Here is a 26,659-nt window from a genome sequence, read left to right on the forward strand (position 1 = left end):
ACCACAGCCACAGCAACGCGGGATCCGAGCCGCATCTGCGACCTACACCACAGCTCTCGGCAATGCCAGATCCTTACCCACTGAGTGAGGCCAGGGATCGAACCTGCAACTTCATGGTTCCTAGTCGGATTCGTTAACCACTGAACCATGACGGGAACACCCAGAAAAATAAACTTTGATAGAAAAATTGTAATGTACTTCATTAAGAAGTATATTCAAAGAATAGCAGAGTTGTAGGAACACCTCAACTTGAAAGTGATCACTGCCTACCCACTCCCCACCAATGTCATTAACACCTGCAGAAACTCAGGAGCGGCCCTTACACGTGACAGTACACAACATAGCAGATGTCCTCCATCAGGCACTCTTTTTTTTGTCTTTTGTCTTTTTAGGGCTGCACTGTGGCATATGGAGGTTCCCGGGCTAGGGGTCAAATCTGAGCTGTAGCTGGCCACCTACACCACAGCCACGACAATGCTGGATCCTTAACTCATTGAGCAAGGCTAGGAATTGAATCTGCGTCCTCATGGATACTAGTCAGGTTCATTAACCACTGAGCCATGACAGGAACTCCCATTAGGCACTCTTAAGTGGGACAAATATTCAAAGTTTTTAAGTCTGAAAACCAAACCTACCAGTTCTCCATGCTGGAGATGCAATATACATCCACTCCCCTGAAAGGAATCAGCTAGCAGAGCTTGGGGATGTCACAACATGCTTATCTGGATTCAAGGTGATCTGCCACTGACCTATATGTATGCAGTTCTCCTCACTGAAGAGTTCTCAACCCAGCTTGTTAGGATTAATTTAGGAGAAATATTTAGAGAAGGTGAAATGCAGCCTGATGACCTCATGGAAGGCACAAGGCAGTAAAGGATAATAGTATGCTGTGGGACTTAATCATGGGGTCACTGCACACCATGTACAAAACAGGCCATGATGGGCTTATGTTACAAGAGACAATCTAGGGTTTTAGGAAGCATACCTGGGTTGGACTTCATGGTCTCAATAATCATATCTGTCATTTCTCGACGGCCAAGATGCTGATGTATGAGTGCTGCTTTCTCTCCTGGTGACTTTCCTTCTAAACAGGCTACAGCTGAAGCTAGTGTCTTCTTTTTGATCTCCTCATCAGACATTTCCCCCACTAAAGAATACGTGAATGATTAATACCTGATAATAAAACAAGTTCCTCTCCACTCTCAATGTATCCATCTGTAGGTTTCCCTTTTAGGTTTGCTGCCCTCCCCCAAGACTGAAAGACGCCTTCACAGTGTCCATCTCACTCACCTCTGGGGCTCCTTCAGTGCCTGACAGTCAATATATGCCCAGTGCAATCAGCACAGAAAAGCAGGGGTGTTCTATTGAAAACCATGCACTTTATTCTTTATTTTATTTATTTATTTTTGGCCGCACCCGCAGCATATGGAAGTTTCCAGGCCAGGGATTGAATGTGAGCCACAACTGCGGAAAATAACCTGCTGTGGCACACCAGGAATTCTGAAAGCCGTACACTTTAAAGCAGATGAACTAGATGGGAGCTTTGATGGTGATTATGATCAGGTGAACCAACATTTTAATAACACCTGTAGAGTGAAACTGTTAATTGAGCCTTAAATGAAGGCATCAAGTCCACTAATAAACTTTGAAAAACGTTTAGGGGTAGTCTTCTGAAATACCCTGAGTTAGTCTTATGCCATCATACCCTGAAAATTTGTGATCATTGTCTTAAATCACTGAAACACACAAATATGGAGAAGGAATTCAGAGACCTGACTGATATACTCTTAGTATAAGCTTTAATAGAGCAGAGACCAGGGCTGTTTCGCCCACCACTGTATCCCCTGAACTTTACACCTCAGTGCCCAGAACACACTGGAAGCTCTTTAAATATTTGCTGATTAAATTGATCAATGACTCATGACTGACCCATGTATAAGTATTTATGTGGCCCATGTCAATTTAGTTGACTTTCAGAAATCAGTAGCCAATTAAATCATATTGAATTTTTAATTTGCAGCCCCAAAATTCACATACTCAGGGAAGTTTCCAACAACCATCCCTAGCAGCCCCAGTCCCCTTCCCTAGACCAAAGAGATCCTCTTGTAATAGTTTACCAAACTCTTCCTTTCCTTCACCACAGTTGCCACAGCTGTAATTCTACATTTATTCTCTATTTAATTCATCCGTCTCTATGAACTGTACTGAACTGCTAGTGCCTTAAAGCAAGGACCACGTCTTTCTGAACACATTAAAGCTCCAAGAGGAGTTCCTGCCGTGGCTCAGTGGTTAACGAATCCAACTAGAAACCAGGAGATTGCGGGTTCGATCCCTGGCCTTGCTCAGTGGGTTAAGGATCCAGCGTTGCCCTGAGCTGTGGTGTAGGTCGCAGACGCGGCTTGGATCCCCCACTGCTGTGGTCCTGGCGTAGGCCAGTGGCTACAGCTCTGATTCGACCCCTAGCCTGGGAATCTCCATATGCCGCAGTTTCGGCCCTAGAAAAAGATCAAAAAAAAAAAAAAAGCTCCAAGTGACAGTGAGGATTCAAAAAGTATTTCTTGAATGAATGTTGCTGTTGTCGGGTAATTGTTGGAGTCTCAAAGGGGTCATACTTGCATGCTCCACTGAAGAGGACGTATGGCTGGTAATGAAGAGCTGAGACTGTCAAGCCCAGCTGAGTAAGAATACCAGTTTTGCCACTTACACATGATTGCAGGCAAGACTCTCAGTCCCTGGGCTTCAGTTTTCCAGTCTGTAAAAGGGTCATATACTCATCTAACCGATAGGATTTTACGAAGATAATTGGAAAAAAAAAACAAAAAAAACAACAGTACACACGACGTGTTTAGCATAGTGCTGAGATTAGAAAATGTATACATTTTGGTTGTAATTATTACTATTGCTACAAAGAGCCTCAATGGGTATTTTTCTAAAGCAGAACGATTTAACTAAATTAGCGGCCTTCAGTGTCGCTGGGTACCCAATCCTTGCTTCACAAAGCCTAGAAGAAATCCACTCACACGACTTGGCTCTAACCCAGGGCGGAGAGAGAAGCGCCAAATACAAACAGAGGCCCGGTGGGGAGGCACAAGGAAGGAGGGACCGGGTAAGGCTTCTGGGAGATGACTTCTGGGAAGACCTCCTGAGGGCGGATGGAACGAGGGGGATGCCAACCGCTTCTCGGCTTCCTGCTGGAACGAAAACCTTTTCCGCGGCCCTTCCCCGGACCCAGACTCTGAGAGAGCGACCCCCGAGGGCCCGGCGAGGGCTGCGGGGGAGACGGCGAGGCTGCGAACTCACCCGCGGCGCTGAAGCTGAAGCCGGCGGGGACCGGCGAGTGTTCTGCGAGCTCCAGGCGAATGACAACCAGTGACACACTCATAGGGCAGGCGCTGGCCGGCGCGGGCCCCGGCGGGCTCAGGCGAGGCTGGGAGATGAGCCGAGAGGCCGAGCGGCCGGGTGCGGGAAGCGCCGCCACGGCTCAGAGCCTCTGCCGCCACCTCAGCAGCAGCACCAGCAGCTCCGTGGGCAACCCCCGGAGCAACAACAACCTTCACTTCCGCCTCCCGGCTGCCGTCGCTGACCCCTTGAGGTTAGGCATGCGCGTACCACAGCGCGCTCTGATTGGGTGAAGTGGCCTACACGTGACTGGCGTGAGCCTCGCGGTGGTAAACCTGGGCCCTTCTCGACGGGATCTCGTAGAGGTCGTGGGAGAGGCCCGTCTGGAGGATCACCGGTCCTCGTTAGGCAGGTCGGTGGGTTTGCGCCCAGGCCCGAGAGGCCTTGCTTTCAGCCCCGCTCAATTGACGGCAAAAGGTCTCTCTGGTTCCCCTCAAGTTCTCAGAATAGTCTGAGGAACCCGCGCCTTGCTGAGAGCTCTTGCTTCTTTTTACAGTGTTTGACCTCTCGCCCTAGCTTTAGGCTGAGTTGCTTTGTGTCAGTGACACTTTACAGATAGGTGCGCTGAGGCTCAGAGAAGTGAAGCCACTTCTCTGAGGGCTCACGGGGAGTCGGAACTCGATGGCAGTGGTTCTGATTCTGTTAAAGTAGGGTGGTGGGCTGGTTAAGAGCCCAGTACTAGAGATACATCTGGGTCCCACTTCACAAGTGGTTACTGAGAGCCTAGGTTGGGGTGGTGGGGATGCATTGGTGAATAAGGTAAACACCCAGTTCCTGTTCTTATGCAGTAGATTTTGGTCACCAGTTTTGTGAACTTGAGTTAGGTTTTGCGTAAAATTGGAATAATCTTATATAGCTGTGAGAGTGAAAGGAGTAGAGCCTGCAGCTCTATTTACATCAGTTTTTATGAGTCAGCATCCTTTCCAGTACCTCAGACTCCCTTTAGCATGTAGACATGGAAAGCCACAATCAATCCATATACCGTGTATGTGTGCTAGGATGCTGTTATAGGCATATGCTATTGGGACATGTAAGATGTGTCATAGCACATCGTGGACACGTGTGAGTGTGTGGACTGTCAATGCATATAACAGGACCAAGTGATATTTATAGCTTGATATTACTGCATCCTATGAAATAGTTTCATTACACTCTTTATATGAGGGTTTCTCACCTTATGCACTATTAACATTTTGGGCTCTGATAATTCTTTGGAGGGAGTGTACATCCTGAGCTTTGTAAGATATTTAGCAGCATCCCTGGCCTAATCCACTAGATACCAGTAGCACCTCCCAAGTGGTGACAACCAAAAATATCTCTAGATACTCCCAAATGTCCCCTTGGGGCCAAAATTGCCCCATTGTCAATCACTGATTTATGTGAAACTCCATATGCCATATGCACATATTATGTGTATATAACACATGAGACGTCATGTGAACTTTTTTGTAGTATATTGTAATAATAGAAAACATTTAATGGTGTACCAGGAACTAACTTGAGTGCTTTACATGCTTTATTTTATGTAATAGTAGCAACAGTTTCATGATTCAGGAACTATAATTATTCCCATTTTAGGGAGGAGGAACCTGAGGCCTGGAGAATAATTTGCTCAGGAACTCACACTCAGCACTTGTCAGAACTAGACTTTGAACCCATGCAGTCTGAGTTTAGAGCCAACACTCAACCTCTACTAAACCATTTATTTATTTATTTATTTATTTATTTTTGTCTTTTTGCTATTTCTTTGGGCCGCTCCCGGGGCATATGGAGGTTCCCAGGCTAGGGGTCAAATCGGAGCTGTAGCCACCGGCCTACGCCAGAGCCACAGCAACGTGGGATCCGAGCCGCGTCTGCAACCTACACCACAGCTCACGGCAACGCCGGATCATTAACCCACTGAGCAAGGGCAGGGACCGAACCTGCAACCTCATGGTTCCTAGTCGGATTCGTTAACCACTGCGCCACGACAGGAACTCCCATTTATTTATTTTTTATTTTTATTTTTTGCTATTTAGGGCCACGCTTGCGGCATATGGAAGTTCCCAGGCTGGGGGTTGAATTGGAGCTACAGCTGCCAGCCTACACCACAGCCACAGCAACGCCAGACCCAGGCTGTGGCTGCATCTGCAACCTACACTACAACTCACAACAATGCCAGATCCTTAACCCACTGAGCGGGGCCAGAGATCGAACCTGAATCTTCATGGATATTAGTTGGGTTTGTTTCTGTTGAACCACAACGGGAACTCCTAAACCATCTCTTTAATATGTGACAACATACCCTGTGTGTTCATATTTATAAAAACATAATTTAGGTAGCAAATCCCCATTAAAATACTGATCTCATTCTGAGAGGCAAGAAGACAAATGTTCTTTATAATAACGAAGGAATGATCATTGTATAACTATAAATGTAATAAATTCATTGAGTAATAAAAAAAATTTAAAAAAATACAGAAGGAAAATGCCAGTTCCAGAGAACTAGAATTATTAGCTAGAGATAGGCAAATTGGGCTTGTTACACTGTCAACCACTATGCTTGTCTCCTGCTTTCCCCTATTTTCCGATTCATGCAGTTTATTCATCTTTCCAAGTCATGTTTCTACTAAGCACCTGCTGTGTGTCTAGACACTGTGCTAGGTCTCGGGATGTACACAAAGATGAAATAAGATAGGCCTTTCCGGGGAGTTCCTGTCGTGGCGCAGTGGTTAACGAATCCGACTAGGAACCATGAGGTTGCGGGTTCGGTCCCTGCCCCTTGCTCAGTGGGTTAACGATTCGGCGTTGCCGTGAGCTGTGGTGTAGGTTGCAGATGTGGCTCGGATCCCGAGTTGCTGTGGCTCTGGCGTAGGCCGGTGGCTACAGCTCCGATTCAACCCCTAGCCTGGGAACCTCCATATGCCGCGGGAGCGGCCCAAGAAATAGCAACAACAACAACAAAAAGACAAAAGACAAAAAAAAAAAAAAAAAAAAAAAGGCCTTTCCTTAAGGAGCTTACAAGTATAGGAGCAGATGCATTTGAAAACAGGGACTGTGTGATGGGGTAAGTGCTTTAGTGAAGGTATGGAAAAGAAGCAATGAGAGTGAAAAAAAAAAAGTAGTATCAGAGTTTTCTAGGAAAAAGAAAGAATAGCCTCTCTGGAGGAGGTAAAACTGAGCCTGTGATTAAAAAATAAGTTTACCTGTGGATAAAGCAGGCAGAGTTGTCCTAGTCAGTGGGCAGTACCAGCCGGTGTGAGAAATCACAGCATTTTCCTTCTCTGAAGAGTGTTGGGAAATGACTAGGACAGAACCATCATCTCTAGTTGGAGGGAGGAAGCTGGTCGTGGGAGCAGTGCCCACTCATCCATTAGCGGAAGTGTGAGGACAGTGTCCTCCGTGAGGATGAAAGTCAGCCTTTCAGGCCCTGCAGATACTGTTCGATCTCCGTTAAGCCCTTAGTATTGACAAAATGTTGCAAAAAATGTTGACATTTTTAGAAGCCTATAAATAAATTTCTCCTTCCATCATTAACTGTGGCCTTGACATAGGAACATAAGTAAAACCCAAAATGCATGTCAGCCTCTACATTTTTCATTTTGACATTCATGCCCCAATCCAGCAGATTTCCAATTCATGAGAAACACATTTTATCAGTTTTGAATATTTATTTCTTTTATTTATTTATTTTTGCTTTTTAGGCTTGCACCTGCGGCATATGGAAGTTCCCAGGCTAGGGGTCGAATCAGAGCTACAGCTGCTTATACCACAGCCACAGCCTACACCACAGCCATGGCAACTTGGGATCTGAGCTGAGTCTGTGACCTACACCACAGCTCACAGCAATGCTGGATCCCTGACCTACTGAGCGAGGCCAGGGATTGAACCCTCATCCTTATGGATATTAGTTCGCTGTGCCACAACGGGCACTCCTGAACATTTACTTCTTAAGAATCCTTTTTTGGAGTTCCCGTCATGGCACAGCGGAAACGAATCCAACTAGGAACCATGAGGTTGGGGTTCGATCTCTGGCCTCGCTCAGTGGGCTAAGGATCTGCATTGCTGTGAGCTGTGGTATAGGTCGCAGACTTGGCTCCAATCTGTCATTGCTGTGGCTCTGGTGTAGGCTGGCAGTAACAGCTCTGATTAGACACCTAGCCTGGGAACCTCCATTTGCCATGGATGCAGCCCTAAAAAGACAAAAGACTAAAAAGAAAAAAAAAGAATCCTTTCTTTAGACTCTTACATAGTTTATTTAGTCCTTATGGTGACACTGAAGTGACTACCATGAACTCGCAGGCTGTCTTACAAACCTGTTTGTTCTATCTTTCTTCCTAGTAAGCTTTTTAACCGTAGATATCACATGAGAAGCTTCAAGATTTTCAAGTGAAACTGACTGCAGATAGAATTTGGTTTAATTATTTTTTTCACCAGTTTCCCCACCACCACCACCCCCGACTGTGCCTATGGCATGTGGAAGTTCCCAAGCCAGGGATCGAACCTGTGCCACAGCAGTGACAATGCCAAGTTCTTAACTTCTAAGCCACCAGGGAACTCCTTTCCCTGGGTTTTTATTTCAGAGCTATAGAAGTGTTGAAAGAATAGTACAATGATCTCTCATATACCTTTCATTATGCACCCTTTACCTAGATTGTCTAATTATTAATATTTTTCCACATTTGGTTTCTGTCTGTATGTGTGTATATACATTCATATATCTGTATACATGTGTGTTGTGTGGGTATGATATTTTTTTCTAAGCTTTTTGAAAGTAAGTTTAGAAAAGAGGCAATGGAGAACAGTCAGGAGGCCATGGCCTTGCTCTGTGGGAGGGATGATGGTTTGGTGGCATGAGTGCTGGGAGGAGGTGAGAACTGGGCATCGTGGGAGTGTACAGGAGAGACTCCTCATCTGTCCTTTCTGGTCACCAGAAGAGGTTTCATGAAATGATGGGCAAACTACAACCTAAAGAACAATTGGAATTAGACAGGTAACATGTAAGGTAGCTCCCCAGGCCAAGGAAAACCAGATTCAGGAGGAGGGCATCAAGTGTTTGAGGAAGCTGATGTGCTTGTGCGTGTCCAGATCATCCAGGTTAAGGTGAAATAGGAGGAAGAGCTGTTGCCCAAAGGGGAGAGGCAGATGTTAGAGAGCCTTTTCAGGCAGGTTAAGGAACTGAGAGTTCATCTTAACCTTCAGCGGGAGGCCATTGGAGGTTTGGAACAAGGTTAGGATATGGTCAGATTTGCAGTTTTGAATGGTAACTGGTTGAAGAGTGAAGAAAGAATAAGGGGTTTGAGAGGAGGCAAGAGGACCCATTGGGAGTCATTGGCCCTGGTCTGTGGGTGAGATCATGCAGTGAGAGTGGAGAGAGGTGGGTGGAGATCTTTGGAAGGAAGGGTGGACAGCGCAGAGCACCCATAGTGGAAGTGTCTGGCGGAGGGCTGAGGGAATCCTGGACTTGGGCAGCTAAGAGGATGCCAAGCACTTCCCTGAGCTCAGGAACTTAGGAAAGCAGGGGTCAGGGCAGGTGGAGACACTGAGTCAGTTCCAGCTCCGGTGTGCAGCGCTGGTGGAGGTCAGTGATGTGCAGGTGGGGCCCCTGAGCAGCAGGATGGAGGGAGTTCTGGTTGGAGGCAGTGAAGGCAAACTGTGTCCTTTGCATTCTCCACAGCCTAGGCCTCAACATGTGCATAAGGTGGCTTCTAGGGTCCTCACAGCTCCAGCGGGCTTGGAGGGCTGCCTCCCTGAAGCACCTCCCATATGGGCACCAGGGAACCCGGCGATGGAGACACTCTGGAGGCAGCACCTACAGAGCAGTGATTTTTGACATGGGTGGAGTTCTCATTCCTTCTCCAGGGAAGATGGCTGCAGGTGAGCTCTTGATTCTGTTTGACCTTTGGAGTCTGGAGATTTGGGGGGTAGAGAAGAGGGTGATGAGGGGAGACCAGGAGGAACATTTGGGCAGCACTGTCACCCACAGGTTACTGTTCTTGCTCTTGAATTAAATTCAAGCAACAGTTAGTGGCTGAGGATAGGGATTTCGTTGAATTTTTTCCGTACAGAAACTCAGTGATGCCAACCTCATTTATTGATAGTTGGTGCTAAAAATGTCTTTGAAAAAATGCAAAGATAAATTTCTTGCTGCTACCTCTACTTGTCTCCACTCATTCCAGACTTCATTGGTCATCATTATGTTAAGTTTGTTGTTTATCCTTCCAAAAATTGCCTTTATATACGTGAGTGAGTGTGTGTGTGTGTGTGTAAACTGCATCTATACAGATTAGGTCATAGTATACAAACTGTTCTGTACCTTTCCTTTTTTTTTTTTTTTTGGACTCAGTACAAATTTTTTTTTTTTTTTTTTTTTGTCTTTTTGCCATTTCTTGGACTGCTCTCACGGCTTATGGAGATTCCTAGGCTAGGGGTCAAATCGGAGCCATAGCCGTCAGCCTGCGCCACAGCCACAGCAACACAGGATCTGAGCCAAGTCTGCAACCTACACCACAGCTCAGGGCAACGCCAGATCCTTAACCCACTGAGTAAGGCCGGGGATCAAACCCGCAACCTCATGGTTCCTAGTCGGATTCATTAGCCACTGAGCCACGACTGGAACTCCTGTCAGTACAACATTTTGGCAACTTTTTCATAACAGTAGGCATAGGTCTAGTTCAGGGATTAGCAAACTTTTTCTGTCAAGGGCCAGATTGCCTTTGTGAGCCATACAGTTACTATCAACAGCTGTTCACCTCCATCATTGGAACCAGAAACAGCCATAGACCATGTTAAACAAGTAGGTGTGCTTGTGTTCCAATAAAACTTTATTTACAAAAGCAGATGGGGGAGTTCCCATCGTGGCTCAGTGGTTAACAAATCCAACTAGGAACCATGAGGTTGCAGGTTTGATCCCTGGCCTTGCTCGGTAGTTAAGGATCTGGCATTGTTGTGAGCTGTGGTGTAGGTCGCAGATGTGGCTTGGATCCTGAGTTGCAGTGCCTGTGGCATAGGCTGGCAGCTATAGCTCCGATTAGACTCCTAGACTGGGAACCTCCCTATGCTGCGGGCGTGGCCCCAGAAAAGACAAAAAAAAAAAAAAAAAAAAAAGGCAGATGGGAGTTCCTGTCATAGCGCAGTGGAAATGAATGGAAATGAATCTGACTAGGAACCATGAGGTTGCAGTTTCAATCCCTGGCCTTGCTCATTGGCTAAGGTTCCGCCATGAGCTGTGGTGTAGGTTGCAGACATGGCTTGAATCTGATGTTGTGGCTGTGGTGTAGGCCGGCAGCTCCAATTCCACCCCTAGCCTAGGAACCTCCATATGCTGCAAGTACGGTCCTAAAAAGCAAAAAAAAAAAAAAAAAAAAAAAAAAACAGATGGGAGCCAGATTAGGTCTCCAGCCCATATTGTGCCAAACCTCTGTCTACTTTATGCGTTTTAATGTCTGTATAGTATTCAAATATATGGCTGTAACATGGTAGATTTAGCAAGCCCTTTATTGACATATATGTAAGTTTCCAGTTCTTATTATTATAAACAGTTTTATTTATTTATTTTTTTGTCTTTTTGCCATTTCTTGGGCCGCTCCTGCAGCATATGGAGGTTCCTAGGCTAGGGGTCAAATTGGAGCTGTAGCCGCTGGCCTATGCCAGAGCCACAGCAACACGGGATCCGAGCTGTGTCTGCAACCTACACCACAGCTCATGGCAACGCCAAATCGTTAACCCACTGAGCAAGGGCAGGGATTGAACCCGAAGCCTCATGGTTCCTAGTCGGATTCGTTAACCACTGCGCCACAACAGAACTCCTGTGAACAGCTTTATATAACAGCCATGTACATAATCTATGCTTATTTTTATAAATATATCTGGAGGGAGAAATTCCTGGAGGTGGAACTACTACATGAATTGTATGTGCATTTAAAGTTTTGCACTTCATGGAGGTTGTGCTTGTTTATACTCCCATCAACAGCATGCAGGAGTGCTACTTTCCTTGCATGCTGGCCAACTCTGAGATGCTAAACTCTGCTCTACAGTTTAGTTCAAAAATTAAAGTAGTATTATTTGGATTGAGTTTTTAAAGTCCTGCTACTCTCAAAAGACATACTGTATTGGTCACATTTGTTACTTCTTTTCTTTTTTAAAAAAAGGAGTTCCCGTTGTGGCGCAGTTAACGAATCCGACTAGGAACCATGAGGTTGCGGGTTCGGTCCCTGCCCTTGCTCAGTGGGTTAACGATTCGGCGTTGCTGTGAGCTGTGGTGTAGGTCGCAGACGCGGCTCGGATCCCGAGTTGCTGTGGCTCTGGCGTAGGCCAGTGTCTACAGCTCCGATTAGACCCCTAGCCTGGGAACCTCCATATGCCGTGGGAGCGGCCCAAGAAATAGCAAAAAAAGACAAAAAAATAAAAAAATAAAATAAATAAAATACACTTTTAATTAATTTATTTGGCCACACCTGCAGCATGCAGAAATTCCTGGATCAGGGATTGGACTGGCCGCAGCAGAGATGTCGCCAAATCCTTAACTACTAGGCCTCTAGGGAACTAACTCCACGTTGGTTATTTCTGAAGAAGGAGATTGCTTTGTTTTTTACACCTTTCTATATTGTCTGAAATATTTTCAGTGTACAGGCATTACTTTATCAAAACAAAAGATGTGTAAAGTACATTATGTCAGATGCTATATATATTGTTTGCTCCACAGCAGCTGTATTATAGAAAGAAAGAAAGACACCCTTGTACAAGGAAAAGTAACCCCTGTCTAAGTGTTCCCAGTATACACAATACTGATCCACCTATCCACTTAGTTCTCTGTAGATAGAAACTTTGTTCTTTATTCTTCAAAGATAGCGCCCCCAAGTGGGTGTTTTGGTGTACCAGTTACACCGCCATGAAGGATTCTTAGTTTACAAAATGAAGGGCTTGTTTTGACTTGCTGTTAGAATCTGGTTTATTTCCTCACGTGCTTCCTTACCTTGTCCTAGGACCATGTGAGTGACCTAATATATCTGAACCAGCTAGTGAGAAGAAAGTTCATCATGCAGTGTCCAGAGTCATCTCGAGCTGGTGGCATGGACCTGATGCTTGGCAGCAGTGTCCCCTCAGTCACACAAATTAATGTCACTGTTCTCTTGGAGGTCTAAGGCTGAGATTTTGTATTTCCTGAATTTCTCTGAATTTCAGATAGAACCCACCTGGCATCACGGTGAAACCACAGGAATCTGCATGGTAATTCCCCTGTTCCCCAAGCTCCAGCCATTTGACCATATATTATTTCACTTACTGAATGTTTTGCTTCTGGTAGAATGGGAAGTACGGAACCATATCCCTTCTGGAACTGTATTGAAGGCCTTGAGCTCAGGTGGTGAAAATGGGCCGTGGATGAAATTTATGAGAGCAGAGATAACAATAGAAGATTTCTTACAAGAATTTAGGAAACTTTGTTCTGAAATTGTGAGTGATAAACATACTTGAATTTCTATATTCTTTTTGCCTAGAGTAGTGGATGCAACACTCATCCATTAAGTTGTTTAAAATAAAAATAAAGAAGGGAAAACCTAATAATCCCATTATAAGATTTTAAGCTATTATTTCTGTCCCCAGTTACTCAACTTTAACTACATGAATGAAAAAGTAAAAATATTACTCCCTAAGTCCCTCCACCAGCTATTCATCTGAAACTAGAGTTGCTTACATGGTGGCTTTGAGCAGAAAGCTTATTTAAAGCAGTAATAATATTAGCCTTATTCTGGAGTGTGCATTGTTCTAAGCTATTTATATTGATTCATGTAACCCTCACAGTTACCCTGCTAAAACATAATTTAAGATACAGTAAAATTCTGTGAATGGATGGTGGTTTTTGTTGCACAACAATGAATGTACTTAATGTCATTCACTTGGTTATGCTATTAAATATTTAAATATAAATATATAGATAAAACTTTATGCTAAGTGAAAGAAAGAAGCCAGCTCCAAAAGACCACATGTTGTGTGATTCCACTTACATGAAATGTCCAGAACAGGTACGTCTGTAGAAACAGAAAGTAGAGTTGTTATTTTGTAGGACTGGGAGGATAGGGGTGGGGGAATGGGTAGTGGACTGCTTGCTGATGGGTATGGGGTTTCTTCTTAGAGTGATGAAAATGTTATAAAATTGATTGTGGTGATATTTGAACAACTTTGTGAATATATTAAAAACCATTGAATTTTATAGTTTAAATGGTCATTGTATAGTATGTGAATTGTATTTCAATAAATCTGTTGTAAAGTATATGTGTGTATATGTATATGAAATAGTAGACTTGCCCTTGCAGATTTTGAAACATAATATGAGTTTTCAAAACCCACACAGACTGAATTTAAAAACACAATAATTGATCAGAAATTGATGTTCAATTCATAATGGTGAAGCTGAGTTAATACAAAATCATCAAATGTCTCCTGGATCTTAAAAATTAAATTACATCTGCTTAATACACTTTTAGAGATTGATGTATTTTCTTAGGTTCTTCTGAATCTTTTTTTTGTTTGTTTGTTTGTTTTTTTGTTTTGCTTTTTAGTGCCACACTTGCGGTATATGGAAGTTCCCAGGCTAGGGTATATTGGAACTACAGCTGCCGACCTACATCACAGCCACAGCATCATGGGATGGGATCCAAGCTGCATCTGCAACCTATATCACAGCTCTCGGCAACGCTGGATCCCCGACCCACTTAGCGAGGCCAAGGATTGAACCTGCATCCTCGTGGAAACTAATCAGATTCATTTCCACTGCGCCACAATGGGAACTCCTGAATCTTTTTAAAATTGACAAGAGGGGAGTGAAATAAAGAACTCATTTAACTGGAATATTGATATAAATAGCTCCATTCCATAACCATTACATCACTTTTTTTTACAACGTTATACGCGAAGTTCTACAGAAGAGCTGAGGGAGAAATTTCCTTTAGGCAGCAAGCCAATGGGCCTGGGTCCTATTACCAGGGAGTGGTAGAAAGCCAGGATTATGTGTTTTTCTGTGTTGGTGATAAGCTGTTCTTACTCTTACTGATTGCTGGTTCTCCTTTGCCCTCCCCCATTCTTAGTCAAAGACCGACATGTCTGTGGACTTCTTTTCCTTTCTGCTGACCAATGAGCAAGTGGTAAAGCAGTTCCCAGTGATGACTGAGGCCATAACTCAGATTCGGGCAAAAGGCCTTCAAACTGCACTCTTGAGCAATAATTTTTTTCTTCCCAATGGGAAAAGCTTTTTGCCCTTGGACCGGAAACAGTTTGATGTGGTAAGTTCAAAGTGATTCTGAACAATCAGAATCTCTGTCCTTGCTTCAGGATGCAGCATTAACACTGCCTCTCAGCAGGTCTTGAGTGAATTTTTTTTTTTTTTTTTTATTCACACAGTTGACTAAGTTAGGATTAGACATAACAGGTGGAAAAGAGGACTTTTAAAATATCACTGAGCTCTTAGCAAGGTCAGACATTTATGGGATTTGATAATTGGTTGAAACCTCAGCTTTAGAGGCTCCCTTTCATTCTGGATTTGAGCCTTAGTCATCAGATAACACAGGCACTTCTATCAGCCATAACTTTTTTTTCAGGGCCAAACCTGGCATGTGGAAATTCCCAGGCCAGGGGTCCAATCAGAGCTACAGCTGCTGGCCAACGCCACAGCTGCAGCAACGCCAGATCTGAGCCGAGTCTGCAACCTACTCCACAGCTCATGGCAACGCTGGATCCTTAACCTACTGTGTGAGGCCTGGGATCAAACCGCATCCTGATGGATACTAGTCGGGTTTGTTTCCACTGAGCTGGTATGGGAACTCCAGCCCTCACTTCTTCATGGGCCCTTTGACCTTTTCAAAGACCAACCACATTACTGTCTGTTCCTGTGACATTAATCCTTAGACCAGTACTGTCCAAAAAAACTTTCTGCCTTAACAGAAATGTCCATTATGGTCACTACTAGTCATATATGGCTATACCACACTTGAAGTGTGGCTAGTGTCATTGAGGAACTGAATTCTATTTCATTTGAACTTAAATGTAAATAATCATGTATGGCTGATGGCTCCTGTATAGGACTGTGTGCAAAGGGCTGGACTGTCAATGTATCTATGTCAGGTTACTTCTGTGAAAGAGTCTCCATCTCCCAAGGGAAAGTAGAACACTGTCCTGGGATAGATAACGAATTATTGGTAGATGACTTGCTTAAACTTTATTTGGTCAGAAAACACAGTGAGCAGTTACTGTGTGCTCAGCATTGGCTAGGCGTGAAGGGATCCTCTGCTTAATGTAACAGATACAAGGCCTGCCTCTGGAATATGCATTTGCCACATTTCAAGTGGTCAGTTGCTATGTGTGGCTAGTGGCTTTTGTGTTGGGCAGGGCAGGTATAGTATCTCTATTGTAGAAAGTTCTTTAGATAGCTATTTTATTTTTAAATTTAAATTTTATTTTATTTTGGCTGTGCCCTCAGCTTTTGGAAGTTCCTAGGCCAGGGATCAAATCTGTACCACAGCAGTGACCCAAGCCACAGTAGTGATGCCAGATCCTTAACTCACTAGGCACTAGGAAACTCCTGGATAGTTCTGTTTTAGAACATAAATTCTAGTTGGATTGACAGGGAGAAATTTGAAGCACAAATGTTGGAAATTAACCTTTGAACCCAATGCTGTTTTCACTTGCCACCTCTCCACTTCTTGTATAGAGCTGGTCAGAGATAGACTTCTCTTTCCTCTGCACAGCTGCCTGCTTCCTTACCCACTTTGATTTTTGGTTTCTCTGTTCGTCCACAGCATAGCCCTCCTCCAAGCATCCTCCCCTGTGGGTGCTCAGGGACCTCAGCCAGATTGGAATCTTGTCCCTGCAGCTCACTGTGGGGTTAGCTTTGATTCTCTGAACCTTAGTTTTCTTGCCTGTAGTTCAAGAATGGCAATTTTCCTTGTTTAGGGTAGCTCTGTGAATCCCAGGGAATAATGCATGAAAAGCACTTTACGGCATGCCTGGAACATAATTAAGTATTCATACATTGTGATTATTTTCAGAGATCCCTTCCATCCAGTGTGGCTATCAGGATAATATCTTCGTCTGGACAAAATAAGTTGGCCAGGCTCACACTGGGCCCTTCAACTACTTAAAGACCTGTGAGCTTCTTTAAAACAATGGACATATTTATTCAAACTTCACAAGTCCCCTGGCGTGTGCTTTCCTTCAGCTTTTCTTTTTTTTTTTTTTTGTCTTTTGTCCTTTTAGGACTACGCCCGTTGCATATGGGGGTTCCCAGGTTAGGGGTCTAAGTCAGAGCTGTTGCTGCTGACCTACGCCAGAGCCACAGCAATCCAGATCCGAGCCGTTTGTGACCTACACCACAGCTCACGGCAACGCTGGATTAGGGTTAGGGTTAGGGTGGGTGAGGCCCACCGAGTGAGGCCAGGGATTGAACCCACCAAGTGAGACCAGGGATTGAACCTGTGACCTCGTGGTTCCTAGTTGGATTCGTTTCTGCTCTGCCACGACAGGAACTCCCTCCTTCAGCTTTTCTGATGTGTTTTCATGTTCTGATGTTGCAGGGGACTTGTAGTTTTGAAAATCCATTTCCTCAAAAAGCAAGAGTGTACATTTTTTTTTTTTCTCTAAAGCTATAAGGATAAAAATATATTTTGGTAAAAGCTAATGTAACCATGCCTGTGATCCCCATCATCACTCGAGGCTGTTCCTGAACTTTTCAACAATATTATAGGAATCTATTTATGCTGAAGTATATGTGGTTTAGATGCTGTTCATCTAATTTGTTTTTTCATTCTTACTTTTCCTTCTTTTTTTTTTTTTTGGCCATGCCCATGGCATGCAGAAGTTCCCAGGCCAGGAATTGAACCAGCACCAGAGCAGTGACCCCAGCCACATCAGTAGCAATTCCAGATCCTTAATCCACTGTGCTGGGCTGGGGATTGAACCTGCTTCCCAGTCTCCAGAATGCTGCCAATGTCATTATGCCACAATGGGAATTCCTCCTAATTTGCTTTTTAATTAAAAATTTTTACATTATTTTTTACTTTAAAAGAATACATGACGTAAGATTTACCATCCTAACCATTTTCAAATACATAGTTCTGTGTCATTAAGTATATTCACATGGCTATGAAATACATCTCCAAAACTTTTTTGTCTTGCACAATAGAACAAAGAGAAGGCCAGTGATGTTATCCAACTTAAATCTCAAGAATTTTTCCACTTCCCCAAACATAATTGTCTAGGAGAGGAGGTGTCTGCTTGTCAGACTTGGCCCTGGTCCCCAAGCTGTACTGCTTTCCTGACGTATGGTAGCTTGATTGATGCCTAAAACACCTGGCTTCTCCACTACCCACTACTGATATTTTCTTTAGGACAAACTTCTTTGTCTTTTAGTTCATTCAGGTTCTTAGGAGATCAGGAAGACTGAGTAGAGAGGTCCACTTTATTCAGGACATTTTTTTGCCTGAAAGGGCAGTTTTCTTCCAAACTTGAACAACTGGAATTTGGAGGAGAGGGAGGGGCCTTCGGTTTGTCTTTGGTCTTGGAGAGCAAGGGTCCTTTCAATGAGGGATTTAGTTCTATTCATAGAGGCCTTCTTAGTTGCAGGCCTCTATGGCTGTTTTAGGCCTCCTTACAGGAGATCAAGCCCTGGGAACAGTGTAAGAGGACTTCCGGGGTTGCTGCATCAGAGGGAACCTGACACTGAGACGGCCTTTTCAGGGTTCTGAACCCTCAGCAGTGCCCCCTCACGCTCTCCCTGCGCACCAGTTCTGCATCAGATGCAGGTTGAGGCATGGCCATCAGGATGCAGGAGGCTCTTTGCATGAAGGGAGCCATGTCTTTGCCACTGAAAGTCTTTTTGGTGTCAGAGCTCCTGTGGGATTTATCTGTCTAGTATGGCTTTTTGTTTTTTAACTTTTGAAATATAGACATTAAAAATCATGTTTTTTTTAATAACAATAAAATGGTGAAATACTTTCTGGGGGGAAAAAAAGGTGAAACACCTTCTCTAAAGCTAAAGCATGTAGCTTTTTTTCTGTTCTGTACAGCCACCATACCCAACATGAGCGAAATGCTTTGTCATTCTGGAACCCATTCAAGTTTCACTAAGTTTCCCAGCTACCATTAAGATAGGGAAGATGGGAATTTCTGTTGTGGTGCAATGGAAATGAATCCAACTAGTATCTATGAGGATCTGGGTTCAATCCCTGGCCTTGCTCAGTGGGTCAGGGATCCAGCACTGCTGTGAGCTGTGGTAGAGGTTGCTGATGCAGCTTGGATCTGGCATTGCTGTGGTTGTGGCGTAGGCTGACAGGTGTAACCCTAATTTGACTCCTAGCCGGGGAAATTCCTTATACCGCAGGTCCGGCCATAAAAATCAAAAAAACAAAATGAAACAAAACAAGAACATTCATCTCTCCTTCCTTTCCCTCCCTCAGGTCGTGGAGTCTTGCCTGGAAGGTATCTGTAAGCCAGACCCCAGGATCTACAAGCTGTGCTTAGAGCGGCTGGGCCGGAAGCCTTCTGAGTGCATCTTGCTTGAAGACTTAGGGCCGAATCTAAAAGCAGCTGCCAGTCTTGGTATTCACACCATTAAGGTAATGGTCACTATTTTTTGGACCCTTGTTATGGCCTAGGCACTAGTGTAAGCATTTCTGTCTAGTCCTCTTACACACACCATTGGATTTGCTGTTAGTGGTTTTTGCCCATGCTGTCATAGTCTTTTTTTTTTTTTTTTTGTCTTTTTGGGGCCGCACCCGAGGCATATGGAGGTTTCCAGGCTAGGGGTCGAATCAGAGCTGTAGTTGCCAGCCAACACCAGATCCGAGCCATATCTGTGACCTACACCACAGCTCATGGCAACGCCAGATCCTTAACCCACTGAGCAGGGCCAGGGACTGAACCTGTGTCGTCATGAATACTAGTCAGATTTGTTTCCCTGAGCCACGACAGGAATTCCTTCCATAGTCCTTTTATTTTTTATTAATTATGAAATCTAGGTGACTAGCCGCTTGTATTTTCAGTAGGAAGAAAGACACACAGGTACTAAGAAGGCAGTTTGAGAAAAGAGTTACACCAGGAGGTGAATGATAGGCTTAGGACATTTGGGGTGACAGACTGACTGGCTTTGTGACGCTGTTCCGGGTGGGAACCCAGTAGCTACCAGCCACATGGGCCACGCTAGTGCTTTGAAGTACAAGAAACCGCATGAGAGGGGGTCACCATCCAACTTTCTATGTATAGGTTCTCATTATAAGCTGATGGGCCCATAGGACAGAGTGGACACTATAGCATAATATTCTGCCCTTCTAGCATGAGGGAGTATCCTGGACTTTTAACCAGCTCTCCTTCTAGCAGATAAGAAAGTTTAATGTGGTTAGGAATTAAAAGGGAAGAGAAAGCTCGTTTTGAGGTTTTCACAGTAGCTGATTATCCTGGCTCCCAAGTCCTTGCTCAGAAAGAGAGAACTGAGTTTTTAGTTATTTCCCTCTAAACACTACCCTCCTAGAGAACAGGCAGGAGGAGAGGTCAGGGTAGACGGGAGGTCCATGTTTAATATTCTCTTTGAAACCAGGTTAATGACCCAGAGACTGCGGTGAAGGAATTGAAAACTCTTTTGGGTTTTACGTTGAGAACGGTTGTTCCAAACACCCGCCCTGTGAGAAAGACAATGGAAATTCCCAAAGATTCCTTGGAGAAGTACCTCAGAGACTTACTGGGGATCCAAACCACAGGTATTTAAGTTTCTGTATTTTGGTAAAGGCCAGGCTTTTCAGTCTGGCTCTCACCTTCAATCTCTAGTGGAATGTGCCACAAAGAGGCCATGTGCTGAAGAAAATAGCCAGTGGCCCAGCGGACCTGAGGGCTATTCTCAGTTTTGCTATTCTCAGCATTAACTTCCTTTTCTGTGAATCACCAAAAATGTACATCTTCCTTCTGCCATGTGAGAATGTAGTGTGGCAGCAGTCGCCTGTAAACGGCTGTCCCTGAGGAGGAGAACTTGCAATATGTGCTTAGGGTTGTTTGAATGTTTCTGATTTTTTTTTTTTTTTTTTTTTTTTGCCTTTTCTTGAGCTTCCATGGCATATGGAGGTTCCCAGGCTAGGGGTTTAATTGGAGCTGTAGCCACCGGCCTACACCACAGCCACAGTGACGCAGGATCTGAGCCACGTCTTCGACCCACACCACAGCTCACGGCAACACTGGATCCTTAACCCACTGAGGAAGGCCAGGGATCGAACCCACAACCTCACAGTTCCCAGTCGGATTCGTTAACCACTGCGCCACTACGGGAACTCCCTGTTTCTGATATTTTTGAGATGACAATCTGTTTTGTGAGGGTGACTTAAAAGTTGCACGAATTTTCTTTCTTTTTCTTTTTCTTTCTTTTTTTTTTTTTTTTTTGGTCTTTTTAGGACCACATTGCGGCATATGGAGGTTCCCAGGCTAAGGGTCTAATAATAGCTACAGCTGCCAACCTACACGACCTACATCACTGCAATGCCGGATCCTTAACACACTGAGCGAGGCCAGGGATCGAACCTGTGTCCTCATGGATACTAGTTGGGTTTGTTAACCACTGAGCCATGACGGGAACTCCAAAAGTTGCACGAATTTAAAATGTGACAACTTTTTAGTTCCTGTTGTGGCTCATCAGGTTAAGAACCTGACTAGTATGTGAGGATGCAGGTTCAGTTCCTGGCCTTGCTCAGTGGGTAAAGGATTTGGCATTGCCCCAGGCTGTGGCATAGGTCACGGATGAGGCTCGGATCTGGTGTTGCTGTGGCTGTGGTGTAGGCAGCTCCAATTCAGCTCCTAGCTTGGGAACTTCCATATGCCATGGGTGCAGCTCTAAAAAGGAAAAAATAAAAATAAAATAAAATGTGACAAGTTTTCTCCATCTCTTCAAAGGTCTCTCATTATTCACATTCAACCCTCAGATTTTGAACCTGGAGATAAAGTTTTGCTCCCCATCTGATCTTTGAAAACACTTTTTGTATGCAACTTCACGTAAAGATGTTTTCCAGTGATTGGATTGTTCCTAGAGCCTCTGTAAAGCTGAGGGACCTTTCTTATTAGACCAGACAACTCAGGCAAACTCACATACCCTGCTCTTCTGACCAAGTGAAAGAAATCTGTGTGGTGTTCATCTCATTGTGAACAGTAGGGTTAATTACTCTTGTTTCTGCAAGGGATCCTCCGAGTTTAGTCTGCTGGGGTAGGGAACTGCATCTCCTGAAAGTAGCTTATGCTCAAGCTGCAGGTCTCTCCATAGCTCCTTTCACGCCAGTGTCAGGCATGGTGTGGCTGAGTATGGGGTGAGGGACACACAAGGGCACTTTTCATCCTCAGCTTAAAGCATTCCATTTAGCAAGATGTGTTGCCATGACTGTGCTTGTGGTCCATAAACAGAACTAAAAAGCTTTTCTTCACGGAGGAGAAGTTGGCAAGAAGGACAAAATTGGACACCTGCACAAAGTGAAAATTGTTCTGGTGTAAATACAGTAGGCTTTGCCACACTGCAGTGTGACATTCTGGACCCGAGCTGGGCAGGGAGGTGTGCCGGGGATCCAGTCACATCTGGTGCCCAAGAAGGAGATGCTTTCCTTACGGTGCGTTCCAAAGCGGGAAGCTCTGCATCCCAAATGCAGTACTTGTTAGAAAGAAAGGATGTCTGTCCACATCTGTTCTCTAGAACTGGTTTGAGTTTTCCTTGCTTTCAAACTCGCAGGCCCACTGGAGCTCCTTCAGTTTGACCATGGGCAGTCAAATCCCACCTACTACATCAAGCTGGCTAACCAACAAATGGTTTTGAGGAAGAAACCCCCGGGGACACTCCTTCCATCTGCACATGCAGTGGAGAGGGAGTTCAGGTAAATTCTTAGAGCCAGGGGCGTGCTTACTCCACTCAGCCTCCACAGTGACACGTCAGCACTCTTATTTAATAACACCACAAGTATGACTCTCCAAAACTGTTTCAAAGGAGAACATGTCACCTAATTTTATTCAGCAGTTTGTTTTCTTTTTTCTCTACCTAAACCTCTAGGAGATTAGATTTTTTTGAGCCTCTGTTAATTGCGGCAGTAGCCCAAACAGGCATGGCCATGAGTTGATAGTTATTGAAACTTGGGTTCATTATATGAATCTCTCTACTTTTATATATACTTGAAAATTTTCATAATAATAGGTTTAAAACAATAAATATATTACAGCCCATGGAGTTTCCATGGAGTTCTGTTTGTGTTATTGTATTTCTAAGTGTTCTACAAGTTGGTTGGCAGCATTGTTCAGATCTGTGTCTTACTGACTTCTTCTAGTTAGTCTAGTTCTATCAGTTTCTGATAAAGGTGTTTTGCAGTCTCAACTATGATTGTGGGTTTATTTACTTCTCACTGTAATTCTGATAATTTTTACTTTCAGTATTTTAAAGCTCTGTTGCTAGGTACATACACTAAATTGAAGTATAGTTAATTTACAATGTTGTGTTAGTTTATGATATGTGTATATATGTATATATATATATTTTTTTCTTTTATATATTCATTTCCCTTGTGGTTTATCACAGGATATTGAATATAATTCCCTGTGCTATACAGTAGGACCTTATTTAAGGCACATACACATTTATGATTGTAGTATCTTTCTAGGGAATTAATTCTTGTATTATTTTGAAATGTTCCTTTTGGAGTTCCTATTGTGGTACAGTGGAAATGAATCTGACTAGTATTTTATATTTATTTATTTATATATATATTCATTTATTTGTCTTTTTTGCCATTTTTTGGGCTGCTCCCACAGCATAGGGAGGTTCCCAGGCTAGGGGTCGAATTGGAGCAGTAGCTCCGGCCTATGCCAGAGCCACAGCAATGTGGAATCTGAGCTGCACCTGCAACCTACACCACAGCTCATGGCAATGCTGGATCCTTAACCCACTGAGCAAGGCCAGGGATCAAACCTGCAACCTCATGGTTCCTAGTTGGATTCGTTAACCACTGAGCCACGATGGGAACTCCGAAAATTTTAATTTTAGAATTCCATTTTAACTTTTGCATGTACGATTTTTAAATCAAAAAGTAACTTAAGGGAGTTCTCGTCTTGGTGCAGCAGAAGTGAACCTGACTAGGAACCAGAAGGTTACAGGTTCGATCCCTGGCCTCACTCAGTGGGTTAAGGATCTAGCGTGCCGTGAGCTGTAGTGTAGGTCGCAGATGTGGCTTAGCTCTGGCGTTGCTGTGGCTGTGATGTAGGCTGGCAGCAACAGCTTTGATTTGACCCTTAGCCTGGGAACCTCCATGTGCTGCGGGTGCAGCCCTAAAAAGACAAAAGACAAAAAAAAAAAAAAAAAAAAAGTAATAAATAATTAAAAAATAATAATTTCAAGAAAAATCTCATCACATCATCCAGCAGGGTCGCTCATTTTTCTTTGTTCTGGCAGGATAATGAAAGCTCTTAAGAATGCTGGAGTCCCTGTCCCCAAAGTTCTTGACCTCTGTGAAGATTCAAGGTAATGTTCAGATTTATTTTTTCCATTGTGTATTCAAGCTACAGAAGAGAAAAGTCCTTATACCAGCTCCAATTCCAGTTTGCTAGAGCAAAGACAAATAAAATTTGGGTAGAAAAGATTTTTACTTTATTTTTTGCTTTTTAAGACCACACCTTTGGCATATGGGAGTTCCCAGGCTAGGGGTCAAATTGGAGCTGCAGCTGCTGGCATACACCACAGCCATAGCAACCATGGATCTGAGCCGCATCTGTGACCTACACCACAGCTCACGGCAACACTGGATCCTTAACCCACTGAGTGAGGCCAGGGATCAAACCCTCATCCTCATGGATCCTAGTTGGGATGGTTAACCACTGAGCCAAGAAGGGAACTTCCTAGAAAAGATATTTTGTAGCAGCATCTCCTAGAAGTTCACAGATCTTTAACTTATCCTGAAAGATAAATGCCTGCTCTTATGATATTTGGTAGGAAACATCTTTTCTAACATTCTAAAAATATATATCCATCTAGTTTTGTGTTGCTTGTTTTAATTTTTTTTATTGTGGGCTTTCTTTTTTTTTTTTTTTTTTTGTCTTTTTGCTATTTCTTGGGCCGCTCCCGCGGCATATGGAGGTTCCCAGGCTAGGGGTCTAATCGGAGCTGTAGCCACTGGCCTATACCAGAGCCACAGCAACGCGGGATCCAAGCCGCGTCTGCAACCTACACCACAGCTCACGGCAACACCGGATCGTTAACCCACTGAGCAAGGGCAGGGACCGAACCCGCAACCTCATGGTTCCTAGTCGGATTCATTAACCACTGTGCCACGATGGGAACTCCTATTGTGGGCTTTCTAAACAGTTTTGAATTGCTTTATAAGAGGCTTTTTGAGTCTGTCTCTTTTTCCCAATTTTTTTTTTTTCTAATTTTTTAAGATTGTACCTGTGGCATATCGAAGTTCCCAGGCTAGGGACTGAACCAGCATATGCCACAGACACAGCAATTCGGGAATCTGAGTCAGATCAGTGATCTACAGTGCAGCTTGTGGCAACAGGGGATCCTTAACCCACTGAGCAAGGCCAGGGATCGAACCTGCACCCTCATGGTACTAGTTGGATTCTTAACCTGCTGAGCCACAATGGGAAATCCTCCCCAGTTTTTTTTTGCTTTTTAGGGCAGTACCTGGGGCATATGGGAGTTCTCAGGCTATGGATTGACTTGGAGCTACAGCTGCCAGTCTATACCACAGCCACGCCAGTGTTGAATTCAAGCCACATCTGTGACCTACACCACAGCTCATGGCAAGGCCAGATCCCCGACCCATTGAGCGAGACCAGGGATCAAAGAAGCCACATCCTCATGGGTACTAGTTGGATTCACTTCCACTGTACCACAATGGGAACTCCCTCTTCCTGATTTTTTAATTATGAAAATTTTGAAACATACATAGAAGTTTAAAGAAGAAAAATAGTACAATGAACACCCATTACACTTAATCTAGATGAAAACATTTGTTAACATTTTGCCACATTTGTTTTCTATATATATGTATATATGTGTATGTATATGCACTTGGATAGATATATAGATAAAATAACTTTATAGAAGTAGTTAATACATAATAAAGTTTCTAAAACATTTTATAACAAGTTTATTAAATAATTATATCATTATTTTATAAGTAAATATATTTTATATGTATGTATATAAATTGTTATTCATGAACCTTTTAAAGTAAGTTTCAGGCAGCATACATCTCCTAAGAATAAAGACATTTTCTTAGGGAATCCTCTACACTGTTGGTGAGAAGGTAAATTTGTAAATTCCTCAGAAAACTAAAAATAAGAGTTGCCATATGATCTAGCAATCTCACTCCTGGGCATATGTCCAGACAAAACTATAATTTTAAAAGATACATGGGTGTTCCTATTGTGGCTTGGTGAGTTAGTATCCTTGAGAGTGTGGATTTGATCGCTGACCTTGATCAATGGGTTAAGGATCTGGCATTGCTGTAAGCTGTGGCTTAGGTTGCAGATGTGGCTCAGATCCCATCTTTCTGTGGCTGTGGCATAGGCCAGCAACTGTAGCTCTGATTTGCCCCCTAGCCTGGGAACTTATATTTGCTGCAGATGCATCCATAAAAAGAAAAGAAAAAGAAAAGATACATGCATCCCTATGTTCATAGCAGCACTATTTACAGAAGCCAATATAAGGACACAACCTAAATGTCCACTGACTGATGGATAAAGATGTACTACATATATACAATGGAATATCCCTCAGACATAAAAAAGAAATGAAATAATGCCATTTGCAGTAACATTCATGGACCTAGAGATTTCCTTACTAAATGACGTAAGTCAGAAAGAGAAAGACAAATATCACATGATAGCACTTATATGTGGAATTGAAAATACAACACAGGAGTTCCCGCTGTGGCACAGTGAATTAAGGATCTGGCACTGCTGCAGCTGTGGTGTAGGTTGTACATAGGAGTTTCATCTCTGGCCTGGGAACTTCTGTATGCTATGGGTGCAGCAAAAAAAAGAAAAAATAAACACAACACAAGTGAACGTATCTATGAAATAGAAACAGACTCACAGGTATAGAGAACAGACTTTGGTTGCCAAGGGGGAGAGGGGGTAAGGGAGAGAAGGGTTGGGAGTTTGGGGTTAGCAGATGCAAACTATTATACATAGGATAAAGAACAAGGTCCTACTGTATAGAACAGGGAACTATATTCAGTATCCTGTTGTCTATTGAAACCATAGTGGAAAAGAATATGAAAAA

General features: G+C 43.7%; 2 protein-coding genes across 29 annotated transcripts in view; one reads left to right on the forward strand and one right to left on the reverse strand.

The window, feature by feature from the left end:
- BRAP (BRCA1 associated protein) overlaps positions 1 to 3,548 on the reverse strand; it is a 41,070-nt gene extending 37,522 nt beyond the window's left edge. For all 5 annotated transcript variants that reach the window (XM_021073840.2, XM_084996351.1, XM_084996349.1 and 2 more), the window contains exons 1-2: positions 3,301 to 3,548; positions 986 to 1,147 (exon numbers count right to left, since the gene is read on the reverse strand). In XM_021073840.2, the coding sequence (XP_020929499.1) occupies positions 986 to 1,147; positions 3,301 to 3,382 (244 nt within the window). In that variant the 5' untranslated portion in view covers positions 3,383 to 3,548. The remainder of the gene's footprint in view (positions 1 to 985; positions 1,148 to 3,300) is intronic.
- Positions 3,549 to 3,644: 96 nt separating this feature from the next.
- ACAD10 (acyl-CoA dehydrogenase family member 10) overlaps positions 3,645 to 26,659 on the forward strand; it is a 49,080-nt gene continuing 26,065 nt past the window's right edge. For 9 of the 24 annotated variants that reach the window (XR_014827392.1, XR_002338858.2, XR_014827388.1 and 6 more), the window contains exons 1-8: positions 3,645 to 3,751; positions 9,056 to 9,255; positions 12,683 to 12,831; positions 14,463 to 14,657; positions 18,825 to 18,983; positions 19,961 to 20,120; positions 22,118 to 22,259; positions 23,822 to 23,890. Coding sequence is in view for 17 of the 24 variants with exons in the window: in XM_021073831.2 (XP_020929490.1) it covers positions 9,069 to 9,255; positions 12,683 to 12,831; positions 14,463 to 14,657; positions 18,825 to 18,983; positions 19,961 to 20,120; positions 22,118 to 22,259; positions 23,822 to 23,890 (1,061 nt within the window). In the remaining 7 variants the exon portion in view is untranslated. Of the gene's footprint in view, positions 3,752 to 9,055; positions 9,256 to 12,576; positions 12,607 to 12,682; positions 12,832 to 14,462; positions 14,658 to 18,824; positions 18,984 to 19,960; positions 20,121 to 22,117; positions 22,260 to 23,821; positions 23,891 to 26,659 lie in introns of those variants that run through there. The other 15 variants (XR_014827390.1, XR_014827393.1, XM_021073838.2 and 12 more) reach the window with 3 other exon arrangements.

Source organism: Sus scrofa, chromosome 14 (assembly GCF_054392235.1).
Source record: "Sus scrofa isolate SSC_HxYL_T2T_F1_AM1 chromosome 14, Sscrofa_HxYL_maternal_Yorkshire_Landrace_v2.0, whole genome shotgun sequence".
NCBI lineage: Eukaryota > Metazoa > Chordata > Mammalia > Artiodactyla > Suidae > Sus > Sus scrofa.